General features: G+C 35.3%; 1 protein-coding gene across 1 annotated transcript in view; it reads left to right on the forward strand.

Moving 5' to 3' along the window:
• LOC129233736 (nose resistant to fluoxetine protein 6-like) overlaps positions 1–22,824 on the forward strand; it is a 56,301-nt gene that overhangs the window by 27,327 nt on the left and 6,150 nt on the right. Inside the window, exons 6-12 of the mRNA XM_054867712.1 lie at positions 182–352; positions 1,268–1,361; positions 2,348–2,440; positions 7,345–7,510; positions 10,426–10,505; positions 12,951–13,073; positions 18,925–19,045. Coding sequence (XP_054723687.1) covers positions 182–352; positions 1,268–1,361; positions 2,348–2,440; positions 7,345–7,510; positions 10,426–10,505; positions 12,951–13,073; positions 18,925–19,045 — 848 coding nt within the window. The remainder of the gene's footprint in view (positions 1–181; positions 353–1,267; positions 1,362–2,347; positions 2,441–7,344; positions 7,511–10,425; positions 10,506–12,950; positions 13,074–18,924; positions 19,046–22,824) is intronic.

The following is a 22,824-nucleotide window of genomic DNA, read 5'->3' on the forward strand; positions in this document are numbered from 1 at the left end:
CTATATTTATCCCGCACGTGACGGTGGAATGGCCCTTTGGTTTACAACCCACTATTTCCCTCGTCAATGTGAGATAACAGCACAACAATTTCCCTTGTATTATTCCCAAACGCTTCTGTAAGTTATTCTACAGAAACATTTCTTGATGAAAGTAATTAAAATTTACTATTTTCTCTTTCAGGAACGTGTGTAAAAGCTTTACTGGCATTTTCTTTATTTACGAACTTCAGGAAGTTTGTCGACACAAAAAGTTCTTCTGACCATTTGACTTGTCTAAATGGAGTTCGTTTCCTCTGCATGTCGTGGGTTGTTTTGGGACATACCTACCTTACTGTGAACTTTCAAATGTTTCGTATGTATTTATTAGTATTTTCGTTATATATTCAGTGTTAATAAGTGTTAATAATTATCATTATGATTGTTTTCACAGATCATGAATGTGGTTGTTTCTTTCAGACAAAAGTACTACTTTTAGTCACAGAAATTGATAGAATAAGCAAAAATAAATAAATAAATAAATAAAAAAAAAATAAATAAATAACATGGACCCAGAAAATACTTTCATTTACCCAACAGTTATTTTTTAATTAATTTTTTAAAATATCCGATTTTTCAAACAAGGCATAATCTTTATGATGCCACAAATGACGTACTTAGGCGCAACTTTCTACCACGTTTCCACGTTATGATAATCAAGAAGCGAATTAAATTTGCGCTCTACGCTTGCTATCAACCCTATCGTTGCCAGTACACGCGAGTAAAGATGCGAATCAAATGTTGTGCTCTTCTGAATCGCAACAGTGAATGGAATTTCATCATTTGTGATGTCATCGGCAGAAGCGTAAACAATGAAAGCGCACCAATTAAAATATTTTTTTAAAATATTAAACTTAGTCAAATTATTTAAAAAATGGTTAATCCAATGTTTTTAAGCATGCTCTTTCGGAAAAAAATACTTTTAAAATTTTGGAAACGTCCCATTGTTATTATTATTTACTTATAATTATTTGTTACAAGAAAATCGCCCATCAAGGTATGACGGGTAAAATTTGCTTCTACATTTCAACGAAGCAATTGCCTGTTTGGTGATAGTTTGATAGTTAAAATTTTAACCATAACTCCAGTGGATTAACCCTAAAATCCGGTAGCTAGCTAGATCAGTATTTATAAACTTTTGCAGTTCATTTCAACAAAGAATATTTAAAATTGCTATAGATACGACTTTATCAAACTTTAATAAAATACACCATTCTTCGTATTATTTCAGGCGGTTTGGAAAAAGTCCGCGCTTATGCCAAAGATTTTGCTTTTCAAGCTGTGATCAATGCTTCTGTAGCGGTAGATACATTTTTCTTCATGGGGTAAGTTATGTAGAAATTTATTTTATCATCAAAATTTCAACACTTTTAGAAATTTTGCATTTAAATCTGCAAAAAATAATTCCAAATGTTTCTTATATAATTATGTATTTATTTTTTCACCAAAATTTAAAGATTTTTTGAACTTCTGTGTAAAGATATGCGGCAAATTGGGAACCCAAAATTTAGTGCGATACGAATATTCGTCCGTGAACTTGAAAGGCAACCTGTGTTCAGAAGTTTGCTTTTTATATAAACATTAAATGTTGTTACCATTGTTTTCCTAAAAATAGAATTGTTTGATATGGGAGTCTCTCACAATAAGGCTCAGTTAATGAAGTAAGAACGGCAAATCTAGCAACACTGGCAAAACAAAAACTCTTCCCCTGCATAGCGTCGTTTGTGCTCACTTAAGATTTGTTTTACAAAGTTCTTGTTCAGTTTTTTACCTGCGAACAGGAAAATGAATGGAAAAAATATCAATTTCAAGTGTAGCCAACAGTTTCTCGCAAAAAAAAGCTGTGATACAAATAGAACATTCACCACACCCGCCAGATCTCAATCCTCGAGACTTCTTCCTATTCCCACGACTCAACCTGACTTTGAAAGGAAAGAAAGTTGACGATATTCTTGACATCCAGCGAAACGTAACGAGGCTTTTTCAACTCCATCCCAAAAGAAGTCCATCCCAAAAAAAGACTTCTTGCAAAGTCTCCAGGACATGAATAGCAGATCTCAGCTTTGCAAGGTTATGGAAGGTGAATATTTCGAAGGACAGTAAATGCAATTGTCGTTAATGTTTCGTTTACGTTAGTATTACACGACTAGTCACCGAATTTTAATGTCAGACGTTGTAAAATGATTATAATTAAAAAAACGTTAAGATGCCATCAAAAAGTTTCTCGTAACTCTGCCATTACATGGGCTTGATCACTGCATAATGCTATGAAGCACTTGGGTTTTTTGACATCGCTAACTTTCTTTTTTAGGGGTTTGCTAGTGTGCTACCTCACTATAAAATTGGTGAAACAAGAAGGACATCCGTTTAATATAAAACTGTACATATTTCACAGGATCTGGAGGTAAGTGTATTTCATTTATTAATGAAGTACAAAAAGAGTCGAAAAAATACTTAAAGTATAGTTTGTAATCTTAACTTTTAAGACGTTCTCCACATTTGGAAGAACCTGCTCCATTGGTTTATTGATCTAATTTTAATAAATGCATATCTAAAGTTTTTTTTTATTTACACATTTAAATCATTTTTTAAATGACCACTCTTTCCTTTTTCGTAAATCTTTTCAACTATTTTTTTCCTTTTTATGCACATCTTACTTTTTCTGAGTTGAGTAAGGGCTTTTCACTCCTTGTAATGGATGAAGTGCATTCTTTAAGTCCTTAAAAGTCCCAAACACATGTATGCGTATGCTATTTTCATTGCAAACATGGTTTTAATTAATTGCTATCAACCAATTATTCATTAAGTATGGTCATTTAACATAGTTTTTTTTGGGAATTAAAGCCAAAATATACGCATCACCAGTAACTATTGTGTGTCTACTTTGCATCTTTCAGCACGGTTATATTAATTACAAAAATTGCATTTTTGGAAAATTTCAAACTGCAAGGCGTAATCGGTTAATGTTAATAGCTTAAATGTGTAAGTCAATTTCCTTCGATATGTTAAAACATATCAATAACAGCCTGCTATTAGCTATTCACTCATAATCACTAAGTACTTCTTTAAAAACAGGAATAAGATTTATTAAACTCTTTTGTAAAACTTAAAAATCGTGAGAATCAACGAAACTAACATCGAATTTTGTTTACTAATGGCAGGCACTTTAATGGAAATGAAAATTTAAAACTCAAAATTAGGAAAGCATCTAAAGAACTAAAACCATGATTTGAACACTTTTAAGTCACACAGAGCAGCCTTTAGAAGAAAATAATTTAAGACATCGAGATTCCCATTAAAATTCTTTTTTTTTAAGAAAAAGAAAAGAAGATCATAGTCTCTTTACAGATATAACTACTCTTTATAGATTTTAATGAATAGATACAACGAGATTTTACAGTGCAACTCAAAAATTTTGTCGAAAAATTAGCCCCGATATGCTTTCTAGGAGGGGACTACTGATCATTGCAGCTGAGTTTGGCTCATTGAAGCCAACTAGCAGGCCTTATTTTATAGTTTCGTTTTTTTTTTTTCGGTTTTGACTAATTTGACACGTTTTAAAAAAATAGTAGTAATTAAAACACTATTTATATATAACACTAGTGATACCCGCACGGCTTTGCCCGTAATAGAAAAATCATAAGGTCTTTTGGTTCGTCTGTATATTTACAAATAATATGTGGTAAATTTTCTCGCCAGTTGGCTTGTACCCATCTTACGGTTCCACGTTATGATAATTTCGTATCTCGCCAATTGGCTTGTGCCCATGTTACGGTTCCACGTTATGATAATTTCGTAATTTATGATAGTTTTTTTCTTAAAATTGGAATAAAAAAAGAACCACATCGAATTTTTGAAAAATCGCTTCGAGGTGCACACTCCCATGCTACATACTAACTTTGTGCCAAATTTCATGAAAATCGGCCGAACGGTTTAGGCGCTATGCGCGTCACAGACATCCTACAGATATCCTACAGACATCCAGACATCCTCCGGACAGAGAGACATTCAGCTTTATTATTAGTAAAGAAGATAAAGATTTCACTGATATCAATATTGCTTCATATTGAAAAAATTAGATCAAAAGTACTAAAATATTACTTTCGCGTACAGGAACCCTGTTTGAACTTGGAACAACAGCCTCACGTAACAAGAAAAAACGAGCTGATGTGTGCATCACATGACTTCCTTTTACTCCAATTTAATGATAGTAGCGCCTCGGAGTAAGCAAAGAAACACTTTAAATATTTTCACCCCAAGTTTGTTGCAAACCTAAGCAAAAAAAAAAAGTTTTATTCAGATAAATTTTCACAAAATTGGCAGTTTTAATATGATTCGATGGTTGACTCTCTAAATATGGACAAATTGAAACCAGATTTAAAAAAAAATTAATTTGAATTTTGTCATTTTGAATTCAAATTATGTGTTTCGCAATCACGAGCGTGTGTGTATGTAGGCGTGTGTGTTTGTGTGTGGGGGGTACGTGTGTGTGTGTGTAGGCATGTGTGTTTGTGTCTGTGTGCAGGCATGAGTGTGTGGGTAGTTGTGTGTGGGGGGTATGTGTATGTGTGTGTAGGCATATGTGTTTGTGTCTGTGTGCAGGCATGAGTGTGTGGGTAGCTGTGTGTATGTGAGTGTGTAGGTGTGTGTGTGTATGTGTTTGTGTATGTGTGTAGGCGTATGTATGTGTGTGTAGGTGTATTTATGTATGTGTGTGTGTGTAGGTGCGTGTATGTATGCGTGTAAGTGAAGGACATTGACAAAACCTGGAGACGGTTTTCGCTAGAGGTGCAGCATCGTGAGGACCCGGTCGACGGTGATGCTGCGGAGGGTGGCGGTGGGAAAAATCAAAGGAACGTCAAAAACAGTCAAATGAAAGCAATAAGCAATCGTGATTGCTCAAAAAAAAAAAAAATAAATTAAAAAAAATCCGCCAAATTTGTCGCTAAGTTGGCGACAAAACTTGGCGACTAAAAACTTGTCGATATATTGCCAAGTGTTTGCCCAATCATAACACCACTTGCGTTTACATTGAAATTAACAATGATTTTACCCCAAAAAGGAGCGAAAGATCTCATTGGAACATCCGAATGCAATCAAAAGGGAAGGTGCACAACTAGCCCCCACTAGAAGTCTACGTATCAAATTTCAATTTTCCTGGACATACCGTTTTTGAGTTATGCGAGATACATATGTACATACGTACATACACACATACGCACATACGTGCATACACACATACGCACATACATACGTACATACGGACGTCACGAGAAAACTCGTTGTAATTAACTCGGGGATCGTCAAAATGGATACTTCGGGTGTTTATACGTTCTTAGAGATATATCTACTTGTGGTCGTGTTGAAAAAAAAAAAAACTCAATATTCGTTTGGGGGTGAGCAAAATGAAAATTAAGGCCGATTTTTGAGTGAAATTTTTTTCGCAAATACAATAATTCCCTTTTTGCAACAGGAAGTAAAAATAGAACACTAAAAAAGCTACCTAAAAAAGCGGAAGAATAGAAGTGGCTCAATGAAGAAGCCGACCCAATGAGAGAAACCTTACCCTACACTTAAAATGATTTTATTGTAAGGGTTTTTCTTTGCATGTAATCATTATAATTAGAGTAACTATTTTAATCTAATCATAAATTAATTCTCCTATTTTGATAAGAGAGGTTACACAGTCTTTTATTGAAACAAGGCTGCTGTTAGAAATGCAGGCATTAACAATACTATTCGTCTGAAAAGTAGCTTCACGAAAAACTGTTTCATTCAAAGTTATTTTTCTTCGTTAAAATTCTACAAAATTTAGAGAATAAGGTATGAAAATTCACGCACTTAGCTTGATTAAACAATGCTAGTGAGCGATGTTTTTTACTTCCTTTTACAAAAAAGGAAGTATTGTTTTCGCGAAAAAATTTTCACTCAAAATTTGGCCTTAATTTCCATTTTGCTCACCCCCGAATGAATGTTGAGTTTTTTTTTTCAACTCGACCACACGCGGATAAGTGCCTAAGAACATATAAACGCCCGAAATATCCATTTTGACATTCCCCGATTTAATTACAACGACTTTTCTCGTGACGTCCGTATGTACGTATGTATGTATGCGTGCGTATGTGCGGATGTGCGTATGTATGTCGCATAACTCAAGAATGGTATGTCCCAGAAAGTTGAAATTTGGTACGTAGACTCCTAGTGAGGTCTAGTTGTGCACCTCCCCTTTTGGTTGCATTCGGGTGTTTCTAAGGGGGTCTTTCGCCCCTCTTTATGGGGAAATCAAGGTTAATTTCTATGTATACTTAAGTGGTGTTATAATTTCGTGGACACTTGGCGATATATCGCCAGTTTTTTGGTAGCCAAGTTTTGTCATCAACTTGGCGACAAATTTGGCAATTTTTTAAAATTTAATCGACCTTAATTTCCATTTTACTCACCCCAAATGAATGTTGACTTTTTTTTCCGACTCGACCAGACGTGGATTAGTGCCTAAGAACGTATAGACACGCGAAATGTCCATATTGACGATTCCCGAGTTAATTACGACGAATTTTCTGGTGACGTCTGTATGTGCGTATGTATGTCCGAATGTGTATGTGAGGATGAGCGTATGTGCGTATGTATGTCGCATAATTCAAGAACAGTAAGTCCTAAAAAGGTGAAACTTGGTACGTAGACTCCTAGTGGGGTCTAGTTGTGCACCTCTTCTTTTGGTTCGGGTGTTTCTAAAGGGGTCTTTTGTCCCTTTTTGGGGGTAAATCAGTGTTAATTTCGATGTAAACTCAAGTGGTGTTATAATTTGGCGTACACTTGGCTATATATCGCCATTTTGGTCGCCAAGTTTTGTCGCCAACTTGGCGAAAAAATTTGGAGATTTTTTTTTTAAAATCTGATTCAATTTGGCCACTGTTGGTGATATTTAGAGAGTAAACTAATGAATCACATTAAAATTGCCAATAATGGGAAAATGACATTAAATTGGAGTAAAAGGAAGTCATGTGATGCACACATCAGCTCGTTTGAAAATGATGTGCACAACCAGCATGCATTCATAATCTGCATGCTCAAATACTGCTCTTGTACATATAGATAAAGTTTCTGCGCGCTTACTCAACTTATACGCCATCTGCAGCGTCATCTCTTCTCGCTTTACCTTACACACTGCTAAGCATTAAAAAGTACAAAGAATTTTCTACTCACTCCGCACATACATGTATACATATTTAAATTGGAATTATATTTTTTACTCCTCAAATTATTATTTAAATACAATAGCGTACTATTGATTTTTTTTTCTTTTTGCAGAATAATTCCAGTGTACGCTTGCGTTATAATGTTTATGTTCCTGGGAAACCTGCTCGGATCTGGTCCACTTTGGCACGATACGACAGACAAATACATCACTTATTGCTACGATAACTGGTGGTCAAACTTAGTCTTTATTAACAACTTTTATGACGCGGAGAGAATGGTATGTATTTTTATTTTAGTTCGTATTTACAGTTTCCTTAACCTCAAACAGTTTACTCAATAAAGCTCTTAAATATTTGAAACTATATTTTATTTACTTTTTCTGAGATTACTCGACAAAAAGTGCACTCATTAAAATTTCATACGCATTGAAGTTCAGTTTTTTTTTTTTTGTAAGCCACATGCTTAAAATGTTGGCTTTGTGGTGAAGTCTCATAGCCGACATGTAAATACAGGGTTCATTACGAAAGTAATGCGCATTTTCTGGGGAAAATAGATTTATTGATGGTATTTGTACAAATGTTCAAATTTCTTCAAGATATTGTCCTCCTGCATCAATACACTTGTGGAGACGTGTTTGCCACGCCTCAAAGGACCCCTGAAACTCCTCGACTGGAATGTCTCTCAGGAATGTTGTAACGTGGTTTTGGATGTTTACCAAGGCATCTCAATGTTTTCCTTTCAGAACTCTCTTGAGTCGGGGACACAAAAAAAAGTCGCATGGAGTCAAGTCGAAACTGCAACAGGGGTGGGGGACCATCGGGAGTGTTGCTCCGGGCCCACTAGTTGGTTTTCGTCAACACTTTTAGCACAAGCTTCGCACAGACCTTGCGCAATTGCAGATCCTCGGTCACTAGCCCATGTACCGCGAATGGGCACATGTGTAAGGTGTCACCAATTTGCTGAATGCCCAATCGATGGTTGGAACTCAAATTTTCGTGTACACGATCCACGTTCTCGTCGGACCTGGCCCTTGCTGGGCATCTAGAACGGTGTTCGTCGGCGACCTCCTCCCGGCCCTCCTTGAACGCCTCGTGCCATCTCCCGGACTGTGACCTTGAAATGCAATTTTCCCTGAAGGCCTCTTGAATTCTCGCAAAACGTTATGGCGTATCATTGTTCAAGCGAACGCTACATCACGCGCCGTGTAACAAAAGTCGAAAACACACTTCACGCAGCGAAATGTGAAGTTTGGACGCCGTCAATTGGGCGCCGAGCATTTTAGGCCCCGGGAACATTGGACCCAAAGTTCCAGGCGCCCAAAATGCTTGGTGCCCAATGTTCCCGGCGCCCAATCGACAGAACCCAATCTTCCTAGACCGTCACACAGAGGCACGTCTTTTGGCTCACACTGCTCGGAGCTAAGTCCCCTATAGTGGAGGAGCCGACGCATCCGCCATTTTGGAGCAAACTTGATCTAGTGCTTCGCAGCGATAGCATTGCTGCTGTTGTTTACATTTCTTCAGCATGTGTTAAACTGAGTCAAATGGGTGGTTGTGCAAACAGCTCCAGAAAAGGATTTCAGCCCTTCAGATTTCCAGCAGATGCAGAAAGAAAAAAGAAATGTATAATTAATAGCCCGCGAAGTGACTGGCATCCTGGAAACGACGCCAACTGTTTCCAAAATTTCGCCAATGTTCACCTTCGCTCTCTGACTCGCTCGTTCCCTGTTTGGCGAATGATTGCCAATAAAGGTAGCTTTTCCTGTTGGACGCTTGCTCCAAAATGGCGGATGCGTCGGGGCTCTACTCGGAGCAAACTGACGACCAGCTGCTTTCAAAGAGCAGATTCCTCACCACATCCCCCCCCCTTGCTTTACAGCGCTACCATCAATCGTCACGTCACAATAAAACCATGTGCGTCGCTTTCATACTGATCTGGGTATACTATCCATAGTAGGAGTAATTATAGTAGAAAATTCACCGCATGAGAGCAATACTTTGGCTAAAGTAATGCTTGAAGCTCTGCCGAAGTAATCACTTCATAGTTAATATAGTAACAGAAACGTAGTTCTTCGGCAAATCAATTTCTGTTAAAAACCACAAAATTAGTTTAACACGTTAAACTTAAAGAAGCCCAGATCTTCATTTTACTTTATTTGAACATGCAGATTCAAAAAAAAAAAGAAAAAAAAGTTTGTTACTAATGAGATAAGTAAGCAATACAAAAAAAATATTTGCTATTAATGAAATAAGTAAGCGATACAAAAAAAAAAAAAAAAATTACTTTTCCTTTTTGGAAGACTTGATATTCCTAGAATCGGGATAGATACCTTGGTTTAATGTTGATGTTTCTTATGAACACTGTTTGTCTTCAGTTACGTAATTTTTAGCAGTTTAAATATTCAAAAAATATGAGTGTAATAGTTTTTCACGAAAACTTGACAAATATACAAAGTCTAATGGGGTTGTTTCCTTCAGTCAAAAGTAGTACTTTTTGTCACTAAAATTGATAGAATAAGCAAAAAAAAAAAAAAAAAAAAAAACATGGACTCAGAAAATACTTTCATTTTCCCAACAGTCATTTTTTACTTAATTTTTTAAAATGTCCGATTCTTCAAACAAGGCGTGGTCTTTATGGCGTCACAAATGATGAACTATGGCGCATCTTTCTACCGCATTTCCACGTTATGATAATCAAGAAGCGAATTACAATTGCGCTCTACGCTTGCTATCAACCATATCGTTGCCAATACACGTGAGTAAAGATGCGAATTAAATATTTTGGACCGTAAATGGCTACTCTGAATGGCATTTCATCATTTGTGATGTCATTGGCAGAAGCGTTAAACGATGAAAGAGCACCGATTTAAGTAATTTTTTTTAAATATTAAACTTAAAGAAATTATTTAAAAAATGGTCAGATTCTATGTTTTTAAACATGCTCTTTCAGAAAAAAATACTTTCAAAATTTTGGAAACGGCCACATTAAAACAAAATGAAATACAGGCTCATTTCATACAGTTGTATTTTGTAAGAAATTCTGCGAGTAAGTTCGACGGAATTAATTATGTAATTTTATGAAACTGCTTTGTATCCTTAAAAAATGAGAGGGTATTATTTCGCAGAATTTAAATTAGTTGTCTGGTTAATAAAAGTTTTAACGATATTTTATTTTTATTTTTTTATATTTTAGTGCATACCGCAAAGTTGGTACATTGCATCAGATTTTCAACTCTATATAGCAGCTCTCATCATATTAATTCCTCTTTTACGGTAAGTTGGTTGCAACTTATTGCTTTGAATCAACTGTTTTCGCTTTTAAAAACAACTATGAAAAATTAAAAACGTCACGAATATTGCTTAGCGAAATATATTTTACGAGGTGTCAAGAAATAAAGCAGCGCTTCTATTTGACTAACATAAGAAAAACACAAAAGCTTTTGCTAACGTCTACCTTATAGTAAACAAAATGTATTTTGAAAAAAAAGAAAAAAAGGAAAAAATAAGTAAAAAAGAACCAATTTCAAAATTGCTTCAAAAAGTGAAAAAAAAAAAAAGATTTTTTGAACACCATCGATTATTCTTTCAAACGTAATTTTTGAAGTTGGAACAGAAACAGAAATGGAAATCATACGTAACCATCAGTGGCGTAGCTACACTTTCTGCCACCCGGGGTGGTTCCTCAATTTGCCGCCCTTTGGTAGAGAAACAGTCAAAAGTTTTTGCAGTAAAAATAAAAACTTTATTTAGAAGAAATATTTCCGCATTTTCTTACATAAAAACAAAAGGAAGTTCAGGACTCCACCGAAAATTTCTAAAAGTTAATTCAGAATTCTCAGTTTTAGAAAATTTTTAGTAAAACTAATAGAAAAGAGGTTTGGGGCTCCCTCCAGAATTTTTTTTTTTTGTAAATTAAAAACAGTTTTAGGCTTTCTTTGGTAAAGTTCGGGAGCTATGGTCACAGGGAAATTTTCCGAAATCGAAGTGTTCAAAAAAGCAATTTCAGGCTATCTTTGGATATGTTAAGAGAATGGGGAAGGTTCGGGGGTGCTGTCCGGAAAGTTTTTCGACAATACTGGAGAAAAACACAACTGTAGGCTGTCTTTAATGTCGCAAAAGCTTCCCTTAACTCCAACAAAAACTAGAGTTTTCCTCCCAAAATATTTTAAAAATTCAAATCAATTTTAGGTTATCTTTGATAGGTTAAGAGAACAGGCAACGTTCTAGGGACCTCTTTGGAAATTTGTCGGTACCGAAGATTCAACTGTGGACTATCTTTACAGGTGGGAGTGGTTGAATGTCCCCGAAAATGTTGGGAGTCAGATGGCTCTTATGCCTACACACTATTAATTGTATGCCAACAAACTTTTGCAACAATGAAACTTACGGTTTTTTGCCCATAACTTTTTTTTTAAGAGCAAATATAATCAATCAAAGAAATGGGACCAAGTTAGAGAAACCCTTATCCATTAAAAAAATAATCGTCAAAATCGGTTCACTAGGTGAGACGCTATGAGTACAAACAAGTAGAATATTTACAAACAAAGAAAGCATATTATGTCTCCAAAAGACACTTCTACGAAACGAGTGATGTAAATAGTAAAACCCCTCCTAACGGACACCTCTCAAAGGTGGACACCCCTCTTATGCGGACACTTGTTAATTCACCAGTTCCAATGAAAATAACATTATTAAACCACTGTCCTGCGAACACCTCTCTATTGCGGACAAAAAAAAAATTGTCCCGTTAGTGTCCACATTAGAGGGATTTTACTAATACATTATTTCTTGTAGTAGATACCTGTAGCTTGTGCCAAATTGCAGCACTATTTACTTTTAATTAATGTTTTGTATTTAATGCTCATTATATTTTTTAAAATCATTTTCTATTTCACACAACCAGCACATTTATCAAACATAAGATTGTTATCAAAATTAAAAGCAACGTTTCCTAAACTCTATGTAAAGGCTTTGTAAGTATTTCATGGCATTAAATTAAATTTGAACTATGATTTGAATTAACAATTTCACTGTGTCAAAGAATTGTTCCTGTTGACTTATTGACTCGTGTTACAGTTTTCTAGTAATGATTATTGTTAAAACTTCAGTGCCAACTTCAAACTTTCTTTAAATGATGACACAGTTCTTAAGAAAACACAGGAGATTTATTTACTACGATGTACAAGGAATATCGTTAGCAACTGCTAAATTAACCGTAGCAATTAGGCAAATATCAATTAACACCGTAAACTCAACGGTTACACACGTTTTACATCAAAATACGCGAAAACACTGCGCAAAGGCTAATACACTTTCCAGAGCAACGACGAAAACGAGACTGACTTTGATGACGCCGTCACGGCTATTTATAAACCCCGAAAGAGAGCTCTCAAATATTCCAGAAAATCCTACACCGTTCTACAACTTTCTCATATTTTTTTTTATTCCACTCACAAATCTTATCATTCAGAAATAAGGGGACCGTATACTTCAGTCGAATGTTAGGGGGCTGTATGTACATTACAAGAAACTATTTACAGGTTACGTTACTACAATAATTTTTGATGAAGAATAATAGAATAAACGCCAAATTTAGCCAGATTATAACAAATTAATCATGAAAATAATTACTATTTACAGGATTTGTAACAGTATTGTGTTCTATTAGTTATGAGAAAATTTATTCACAAGATCAGTAAAAGTTTTATCTTTTTACAGGTGGCCGAAAGTTGGATTATCGATGTGCGTTCTAGGAATAATAGCTTCGGTTGTTTACTCGGGTGTTGGTACCTACGTAAACAACTATCCACCAACAATGTTGTTTGCTCATCCAGATCCAGAGTAAGTTGAAGAGTTTTTTATTTGTTTGTTTATTTATTTTTGAGCAATCACGATTACTTATTGTTCTCAATTGACTGTTTTGAATTCCTATGATTTTATTTTCCCACCACCTGCCTCTGCCAGCACCACCGTCGCGTCGACCGGCCTCACGATGCTGCTCCTCTTGCGAAAACCGTCTCCAGGTTGCGGCTATATCCTACACACACACGCCTACACACACACACACACACGCACATACACACACATACACGCACATACACACACATACACGCACATACACACACATACACGCACATACACACACATACACGCACACTCATGCCTGCACACAAACACATATGCCTACATACACACACAAACACGCGTACACACACAGCGCTGTATGCACAACATGCACACACATGCATACACACACACACGCACGCACCTACACACATGCGCCTACACAAACACACGCCTACACACACACATACACACACACACTCATGCCTGCACACAAACACATATGCCTACATACACACACAAACACGCGTACACACACAGCACTGTATGCACAACATGCACACACATGGATACACACACACACGCACGCACCTACACACATGCGCCTACACAAACACACGCCTACACACACACATACACACACACACTCATGCCTGCACACAAACACATATGCCTACATACACACACAAACACGCGTACACACACAGCGCTGTATGCACAACATGCACACACATGCATACACACACACACGCACGCACCTACACACATGCGCCTACACAAACACACGCCTACACACACACATACACACACACACTCATGCCTGCACACAAACACATATGCCTACATACACACACAAACACGCGTACACACACAGCACTGTATGCACAACATGCACACACATGCATACACACACACACGCACGCACCCACACACATGCGCCTACACAAACACACGCCTACACACACACATACACACACACACTCATACCTGCACACAAACACATATGCCTACATACACACACAAACACGCGTACACACACAGCACTGTATGCACAACATGCACACACATGCATACACACACACACGCACGCACCCACACACATGCGCCTACACAAACACACGCCTACACACACACATACACACACACACTCATACCTGCACACAAACACATATGCCTACATACACACACAAACACGCGTACACACACAGCACTGTATGCACAACATGCACACACATGCATACACACACACACGCACGCACCCACACACATGCGCCTACACAAACACACGCCTACACACACACATACACACACACACTCATACCTGCACACAAACACATATGCCTACATACACACACAAACACGCGTACACACACAGCACTGTATGCACAACATGCACACACATGCATACACACACACACGCACGCACCCACACACATGCGCCTACACAAACACACGCCTACACACACACATACACACACACACTCATACCTGCACACAAACACATATGCCTACATACACACACAAACACGCGTACACACACAGCACTGTATGCACAACATGCACACACATGCATACACACACACACGCACGCACCCACACACATGCGCCTACACAAACACACGCCTACACACACACATACACACACACACTCATACCTGCACACAAACACATATGCCTACATACACACACAAACACGCGTACACACACAGCACTGTATGCACAACATGCACACACATGCATACACACACACACGCACGCACCCACACACATGCGCCTACACAAACACACGCCTACACACACACATACACACACACACTCATACCTGCACACAAACACATATGCCTACATACACACACAAACACGCGTACACACACAGCACTGTATGCACAACATGCACACACATGCATACACACACACACGCACGCACCCACACACATGCGCCTACACAAACACACGCCTACACACACACATACACACACACACTCATACCTGCACACAAACACATATGCCTACATACACACACAAACACGCGTACACACACAGCACTGTATGCACAACATGCACACACATGCATACACACACACACGCACGCACCCACACACATGCGCCTACACAAACACACGCGCGCATTCATACACACACACGCTCGTGATTGCGAAAAATATAATTTGAATTCAAGATGCCAAAAATTAAAATTAATATAATTTTTCTTTTTATTTAAAACTTTTTGTTCTAATAAGTAAATTTTATAAAGAGTTTAGGCAGTTGTCATTGTTTGAAATTAAAATAAAAGAAAATTTTCCAGATTCATAAATCGCGCTCTCTTAGTTAAGTAGGGGAATGTGGGACGAAGTGAAATGGTAAAATATTTACTCAGTTTTTAAAACCACCTATCAAGTAATATTTTAACTATGTAGTAACTAATGCGGTTAATACTAGTGAAGAAAAAATTACCTCTGAAAATCAAAGAATATGATAATACAAGCAATTTCAAATATTGACACGCAGATTGTAATACTTTGTTGTAAGTCAAAACTTATTTTTGTTATAATTAAATGATAAAGTTCTTGTTATTAATATTTTAAATATTAATAGGGATCTATTAATATTCGGTGCTGTAGTTATTTGCTCAATATTAACCTTATTTGTATTTTAAATTTTTTATACAATTAGTTAAGTGCACGCGGAGCGAAGTGAAATAGCTCATTTCATTTACCGATTCAATCTTTTATCAAATCACTTATGTATTCCTTTATTAATTATTTCATTTACATTTCTTCATTTAATAATTCTCTTATTTATTCCCTTATTTTCTTATTCATTTACAATTTTATTAACAGATTTATTTTTTCTCATTTATTAACTTAACTTATTTTTTATTTATTTATTCGTTTATTGTTTAGTTTCCTATTCATTTATTCTTTCGATGTTTTATAACTCATTTATTTGATCAAAAATATCTTTAATAATCGGATAAAAATTATTTAATTAGAAAAAATTTTATTTTTCACTTTGCCCCATGAAAAAAAAATAAACATTTTTCATTTTTATTTAGTGGTACAAATTTACTGCCAAAACTAAAAAACAACGATTCAATGAAAGTTTTATTACAAAATATAATGTTCTTTCTTATTGTACCGTAATTTTCAGAACAAATTTCGAACTTTTTCATTTTTAAAAAAGTAAGTTTTCTTACTATTTCACTTTGCCCCACATTCCCCTGTATTTTTTAAAGTACACATTAAAATAACTAACACCAATAAATCTTAGTATCAAAACTCTTAACTATTTAAAAACAAATTATGATGACTGTGGCTCCAAACAAAGTCCACGGTAAAAACTTTAATATTATGTTGAATAAGATTGATATTCTATATGTGAAATTAAAAAAAAAAAAAAAAAAAACAACCAACTTGTAGAGCACGAAATATGAAAAATTTTGCTAGTAGTTTTTGAACTTCATGACGAAAAGTTTGGATTAAAAATTATCATCTTTAAGACAGATACTCATGAGTGTTATAAAAACGTGACCATTTCAAGGGATAGAAGAGGAATACGTTATTTTAAAACCAAATTACTATGTATATTCTTTACTAATAATAAAGCAGAAAGTCTCTCTGTCCGGAGGATGTCTAGATGTCTGAATGTCTGTAGGATGTCTGTAGGATATCTGTAGGATGTCTGTGACGCGCATAGCGCCTAAACCGTTCGGCCGATTTTCATGAAATTTGGTACAAAGTTAGTATGTAGCATGGGGGTGTGCACCTCGAAGCGATTTTTCGAAAATTCGATGTGGTTCTTTTTTTATTCCAATTTTAAGAAAAAAACTATCATAAATTACGAAATCATCATAACGTGGAACCGTAACATGGGCACAAGCCAATTGGCGAGATACGAAATTATCATAGCGTGGAACCGTAACGTCGGTACAAGCCAATTGGCGAGAAAATTCACCACACATTATTTGTAAATATACAAGCGAACCAAAAGACCTTTAATTTTTCTATTACGGGCGAAGCCGTGCGGGTGCCACTAGTTATTTATACAATACTAATGTACTAATGCTGAAATTGAAATTCAGTTTATTATTTGAATTTTATAATATACTATTTTAAACTCTACCCACATTCAAAAATACGCATTTAAACTAATAGAAATAAACTAAGTAGATAATATTAATAAATGTGTTCCGAGAAATATGTTAAAACGAGCTGATGTGTGCATCACATGACTTCCTTTTACTCCAACTTAATGTCATTTCCCCATTGTTGGCATTTTTATAAGATTCAATAGTTTACTCTCTACATACCACCAACAGTGGTCAAATTGAAACCAGATTTTTTAAAAAAATCGCCAAATTTAGCGCCAAGTTGGTGACAAAACTTGGCGACCAAAATACTGGCGATATATCGCCAAGTGTCCGCCAAATTATAACACCACTTAAGTTTACATCGAAATTAACAATGATTTCCCTCCAAAAAAGGCCAAAAGACCCCTTTAGAAACACCCGAATGCAACTAAAAGAGGAGGTGCACAACTAGACCCCACTAGGAGTCTACGTACCAAATTTCAACTTTCTAGGACATACCGTTCTTGAGTTATGCGACATACATACGCACATACGTACATACAGACATCACGAGAAAACTCGTTGTAATTAACTCGGGAATCGTCAAAATGGATATTTCGCGTGTCTACACGTTCTTAGGCACTTATCTATGTGTGGTCGAGTGAAAAAACCCCCTCAACATTCATTCGGGGGTGAGTAAAATGGAAATTAAGGTTGATTTTTGAGTGAAAATTTTTTCGCGAATACAATACTTCCTTTTTTGTAAAAGGAAGTAAAAAGTGTTGTTGGTATCCAGGGGAACAGGATCCCAAATTTAATTTTGATATGAACTTCGCTAAATTTAGCAAATGACTTGTCCTTTCCTTTACTGTATTGTAAGATTTTCAGAGAAAAAAAAATGCTTTTTGAACTTTTTTCATTTAATTGGTGCTTGTTTTCTTAATTTCTTTAAGCGTTTGCTGTTACAATTGACTATGTCCATTTTTCTATGTGCAATTATTCGTAAAAACCGATGACCTTCCAGTTAAATTGTTAGAAACAGAAGCTTTCAAATAACTTTAAATGTAACAAATTTTCATGAGCACATATAATATTATTAATGAGCTTAATAACATTACTAGCGGTACCCGCGCGGCTTTGCTCGTAGTAGAAAATGAAAAGGTCATTTGGTTCGCCTGTATATCAACAAATAATAGATGATGATTTTCTCGCCAATTGGCTATATTTATTTGATTGCCCATGTTACGGCTCCACGTTCTGATAATTCCGTAATTTATTCGTCCATGTTGTGATAATTTGGTCGGTTAAATTTCTTTAAATCGGAATACAAAAATAACAAAATTGAATTTTCGAAAAACCGCTTTGAGGTGCACACTTCCATGCTATAAACTAATTCTGTGCCAGTTTTCATGAAAATCGGCAGAACGGTCTAGGCGCTATGCGCGCCTCACAGTGATCCTGACAGACAGAGAGAGATCCAGACAGAGAGACTTTCAGCTTTATTATTAGTAAAGATACATACGTTCATTGGTTTACATATGATTCTCATATAACAGAACAATCTTTATTTAAAATCTCACTAAAAAGCTTTGCACCTAAAAGCTTTGTAGTATATAATTCTAGAATGTTTACCTACATATAGTGGAAAAACGCTACCTTGTGTTTCAGTAAAAGTTCTCCTCATTTTTATCACAGCACATTTCAGATACAGTAAAAAAATATCATTCGGTTTTACCATATTGTTTCTCCATTGTCATTAATTACGCTTTTTCTTTTTAGCCAAAGAAATAAATACTGGGCCAATTTCTACTTCAAGCCGTTTGTCCACGCGGGACCTTATTGCATAGGACTGCTTACTGGATATTTGCTTGCTACCAAACCTAAGATGAAAATTCCTGCTGTAAGTACTCACCATTTACTTCTAAATGGTTCTACAAGTAGGAGGAAAGACTTTTCATTTTGTTTGTTCATACATGTTCTATACGATTTTATTTATCTGCAACTTTACTTTTGGCGAAGGAAAAAAATGAAACGAAATGAACTTGCGGTGAGAAATTAAATCTTAAGAAAAACTAATGGTAGTTTTCGCAATACCGTTTCCATAACTGAACTCCCATTCAGAAATGACTGTCACCAAAAGCTCATTTTAGTTTAACTTCTCTACCGGTTTTTTGTTAGAGCCATTCCATTTCAGATCAGGCAGGGTCTATCACATGACCATCACCGATTTTTTTGAAAAAATTACAGAAGTTACAACTAAGGGACATATGAAATATCCCAAAAGGATTTTGCAGGAATTTTTTTTTTCTTCAGTTACAGCCTATCAAAATTCTGAACAAAATCCGCCATTTTGGAAAAAACCGGCAAAACACTCCATTTGAAATGGACACTATTTCAAAAGTATTTAACCTACTTGAATTATTCTTTTTTCTAAAAATAAATAAGGATCCATGTATCCTCTAGACATCGTTTTTGAAAATTTAGTTAGGTTTTTTTGATAAAGAAAAAAAATCATTTTTGCGGTGAAAAAACTGCATTTTTACCGATTTTATGATTTTTTTCTGCATGAAAAAAAAGTTTTTTTACTAAACAGAGATGGCAATCTAAAGTCCTTATATGATAGTTTCATAACATATCTTATTATAATCCTTGGATGCATACAGCCTCGGAAATAAAATTTGAAATTTCGAAAATTTTCAAAAATTAGCGATTTTTGAAGTGATTTTACTCAAAAAACCCATTTTTTAAAAATCTAAAAATTGGCTCATTTGAACCCCATATAATGCTAAACAAGTGGATAGACTCCGCATCCCGTATTTTTTTTCATAAAAAGTTTTATGATTTTTTGAAAGTGACCTTATCACCCATGGCATTCATGTAAAATAAAAATTTCTAATAATTTCAGTCACTGAAAATCTGATTATATTAATGCCTAATAGCTACAATAATGGTGCATTTTATCAGCAACAAATAAAATTTACTGTCTTAATAATATAGCAGTATCAAACCGCTTCTGATGACCCAGTTCATTCTTCTTTTTGTACTTCGTTATATAAATATATTTTTCTGCTGACCAGCGCCTAATTGTTATGGGAGCTGAGCTCCCATACTTTCTTATTTGTTTCACTCAAATTTTTGTATTTTTGAGCGAATTCAGGCCACTTAACCATTAAAATAAGTTCTGAAGACTAAAGGGATCCTGCACTTCTTTTGTTAGAAATTGGGTCCCTGGCTATAATAGCTACCTTTGGTGAGATCTGTTTGGTTACCTCAACTTACAACCATGTTCAATTGATTACTTCTCTCATAAAACAGGTGGGCTTTTTAAATTCTTAAACTACAAGTGAGTTTTGCGGTTTGAATTTTCTATACATATTCTTACGTATAAAAGTAATCATACGAGGTAGGATCCAAAAATTATGTGACAACATTCGCCAATGACAACCAAAGCACGAAATTAAAAATAATCATTTTAAATTCATTGCATTGTTCTTCCCTTTGATGGTTTCCCCTGTCGCGTAATTGAGCTGAAGAGAAATATAATTGAAAGAGAAAAAAAATGATTCGTTGCTACATATGAAAGTAACGGTGAATGCATAGCTTTGGAGACAAAATAAACTAATCTATATATATAAAAATGGACTTTGGTAAATTTGTTCCCTAAGATCTCAGAAACTACCCGGCAGATTTGGCTGAAACTTTCACCGTTTGTTCTTTTTGGTACTGGGGAGGTTTGTAGACCAGTTCGATAAAAATCCGATCGATAGTTCCTTTTTTATTCTAATTTGTCCAAATTTTCGCATAAATGCCCCAATATGACGATTAAAAAATACGTGCACATATTAAAATTATGTGTCCATCGAAAGCGTTTATTTTTCTGCTGAAGATGACATCTGTTAGAAAGTTCTAAGTTGTATGAAAAACGAGTTATGGGCTTTTTTTGTTCCATGTTCGAAGGCTTTCCTCAATACAATTCATTTTTAGTGTATCATCTCAACTCCAAGTTCAAAGCTAGAATTGTTGAATATTTTTGTGTTTCGTCTGACTGTTTGAGGCTTTTCTCAAGTCAAATCTTAAAATAACGTTTTTTTCCCAAGATTGGCTAATAATAACTAGATTTGGCTGATTATTTTCCATTTAAACGGAACTTCAATTGTAATTACTGGGTTTTTTTTATAATTATTTGTACTGATTGGACACTAAATCGTTATCCAATCTAACAGCAGAAACCTCGCCAAAATTTATGTAGAAAGATTTTAGTAGCGGATGCATTTGGCAGTTTCTTCAACTGTCGCGGTTTTTGAAGACAAAGACTATGTAATAATGTTAGTCAGCTTTCAGAATGTAAAAAAAATATCGCCAATCAAAGAATCTTTAAAAAACTTTTTTTACTGTAAAATAATCCAGCAACTAAATTAGGCAAATCCATAAAAAGCACAAAAACTTCCATTAATGTGACTTTGCGCACATATTCAAACCAGCGCCAAATTTTGCTACTTATTTTGGAAACATTACGGATGAAATTGTTTAGCGCCATTTTATTTTGACCAAAAGTATTTTAGCATATAGCGACAATATCTCTTTAACAAAAATTAGTAACGTACCGTTTTACAAAGTAAGGAGGGGGAGCATTATCCAAGATATCCCAAAACGATTTCTGCAAATTCGATAATATTTTAAATCGCACCAAGAACCCACAATAATTGAAATTTTCCAAAATAACTAAAGCAAGTTTAAGGGGATCACGGGCGCGCGGCTACATTTTTTTAAACAGTTCGTTCTTCAATAGACATACAGAGAAGGTAAGACTCAATGTAAAAAAAAAATAAGTATTAATTGATAAATCTTTTTAAACATGTGCAGTTTAATTTCATATTTCGGAAATTCTTCACATTTGTATACGCTTAAATTTCGTGTTTTCGTTTCTAAATGAATACTATTTTGCTCTTTTTAATTACTGCTACTTTAGTTTTATGAGTAAGGAAGAAGCTAGATTTTAAATCACGTTACAAAGGTGTGTTTTTAAGTTCTTTCACTTAAAACATAAAACAAATGCAAATAACGATTGTTTCTCATAATTATTGCTAACCCAGGCAACGCCGGGTATTTTCGCTAGTATTTATATAAAAAAAGGAAAGACTTTAACTGTTACTGATAAAGTACATCATTATCGTAGCTATTAGTCATTAATATAATCACCAAAGGCTCTTCTCTCTAAAGGCTGCACACAGAGTCTTACAAAAAGACGAATTGACTGGGTCATCAAAATCAGTTTGTTGCTTATATATTACTAAAAAAAATACCAGGCGTTGCCTGGGTCAGTATTAATTATGAGAAACAATCGTTACTTGCCCTTGTTTTCTGTTTTAAGCGAAAGAATTTAAAACAAACCTTTTTGACGTGATTAAAAATCGAGCTTCTTCCTTACTCATTAAACTAAAATAGCAATAAGTATAAAGAACAAAATAGTATTCAATTAGAAACGAAAGCACGACCTTTAAGCATATACAAATTTGAAGAATTTCCGAAATATGAAATTAAACTTTACATGTTTAAAAAGATTTATCTGTTAGTACTTTTTTTTCTACATCTAAAACCTTCTCTGTATGGCTATTGATATACGAACTGTTTTAAAAAATGTAGCCGCCCGTGTTCCCCTTACACTTGCTTTAGTTATTT

Source organism: Uloborus diversus, unplaced genomic scaffold, assembly GCF_026930045.1.
Source record: "Uloborus diversus isolate 005 unplaced genomic scaffold, Udiv.v.3.1 scaffold_671, whole genome shotgun sequence".
Classification (NCBI taxonomy): Eukaryota; Metazoa; Arthropoda; class Arachnida; order Araneae; family Uloboridae; genus Uloborus; species Uloborus diversus.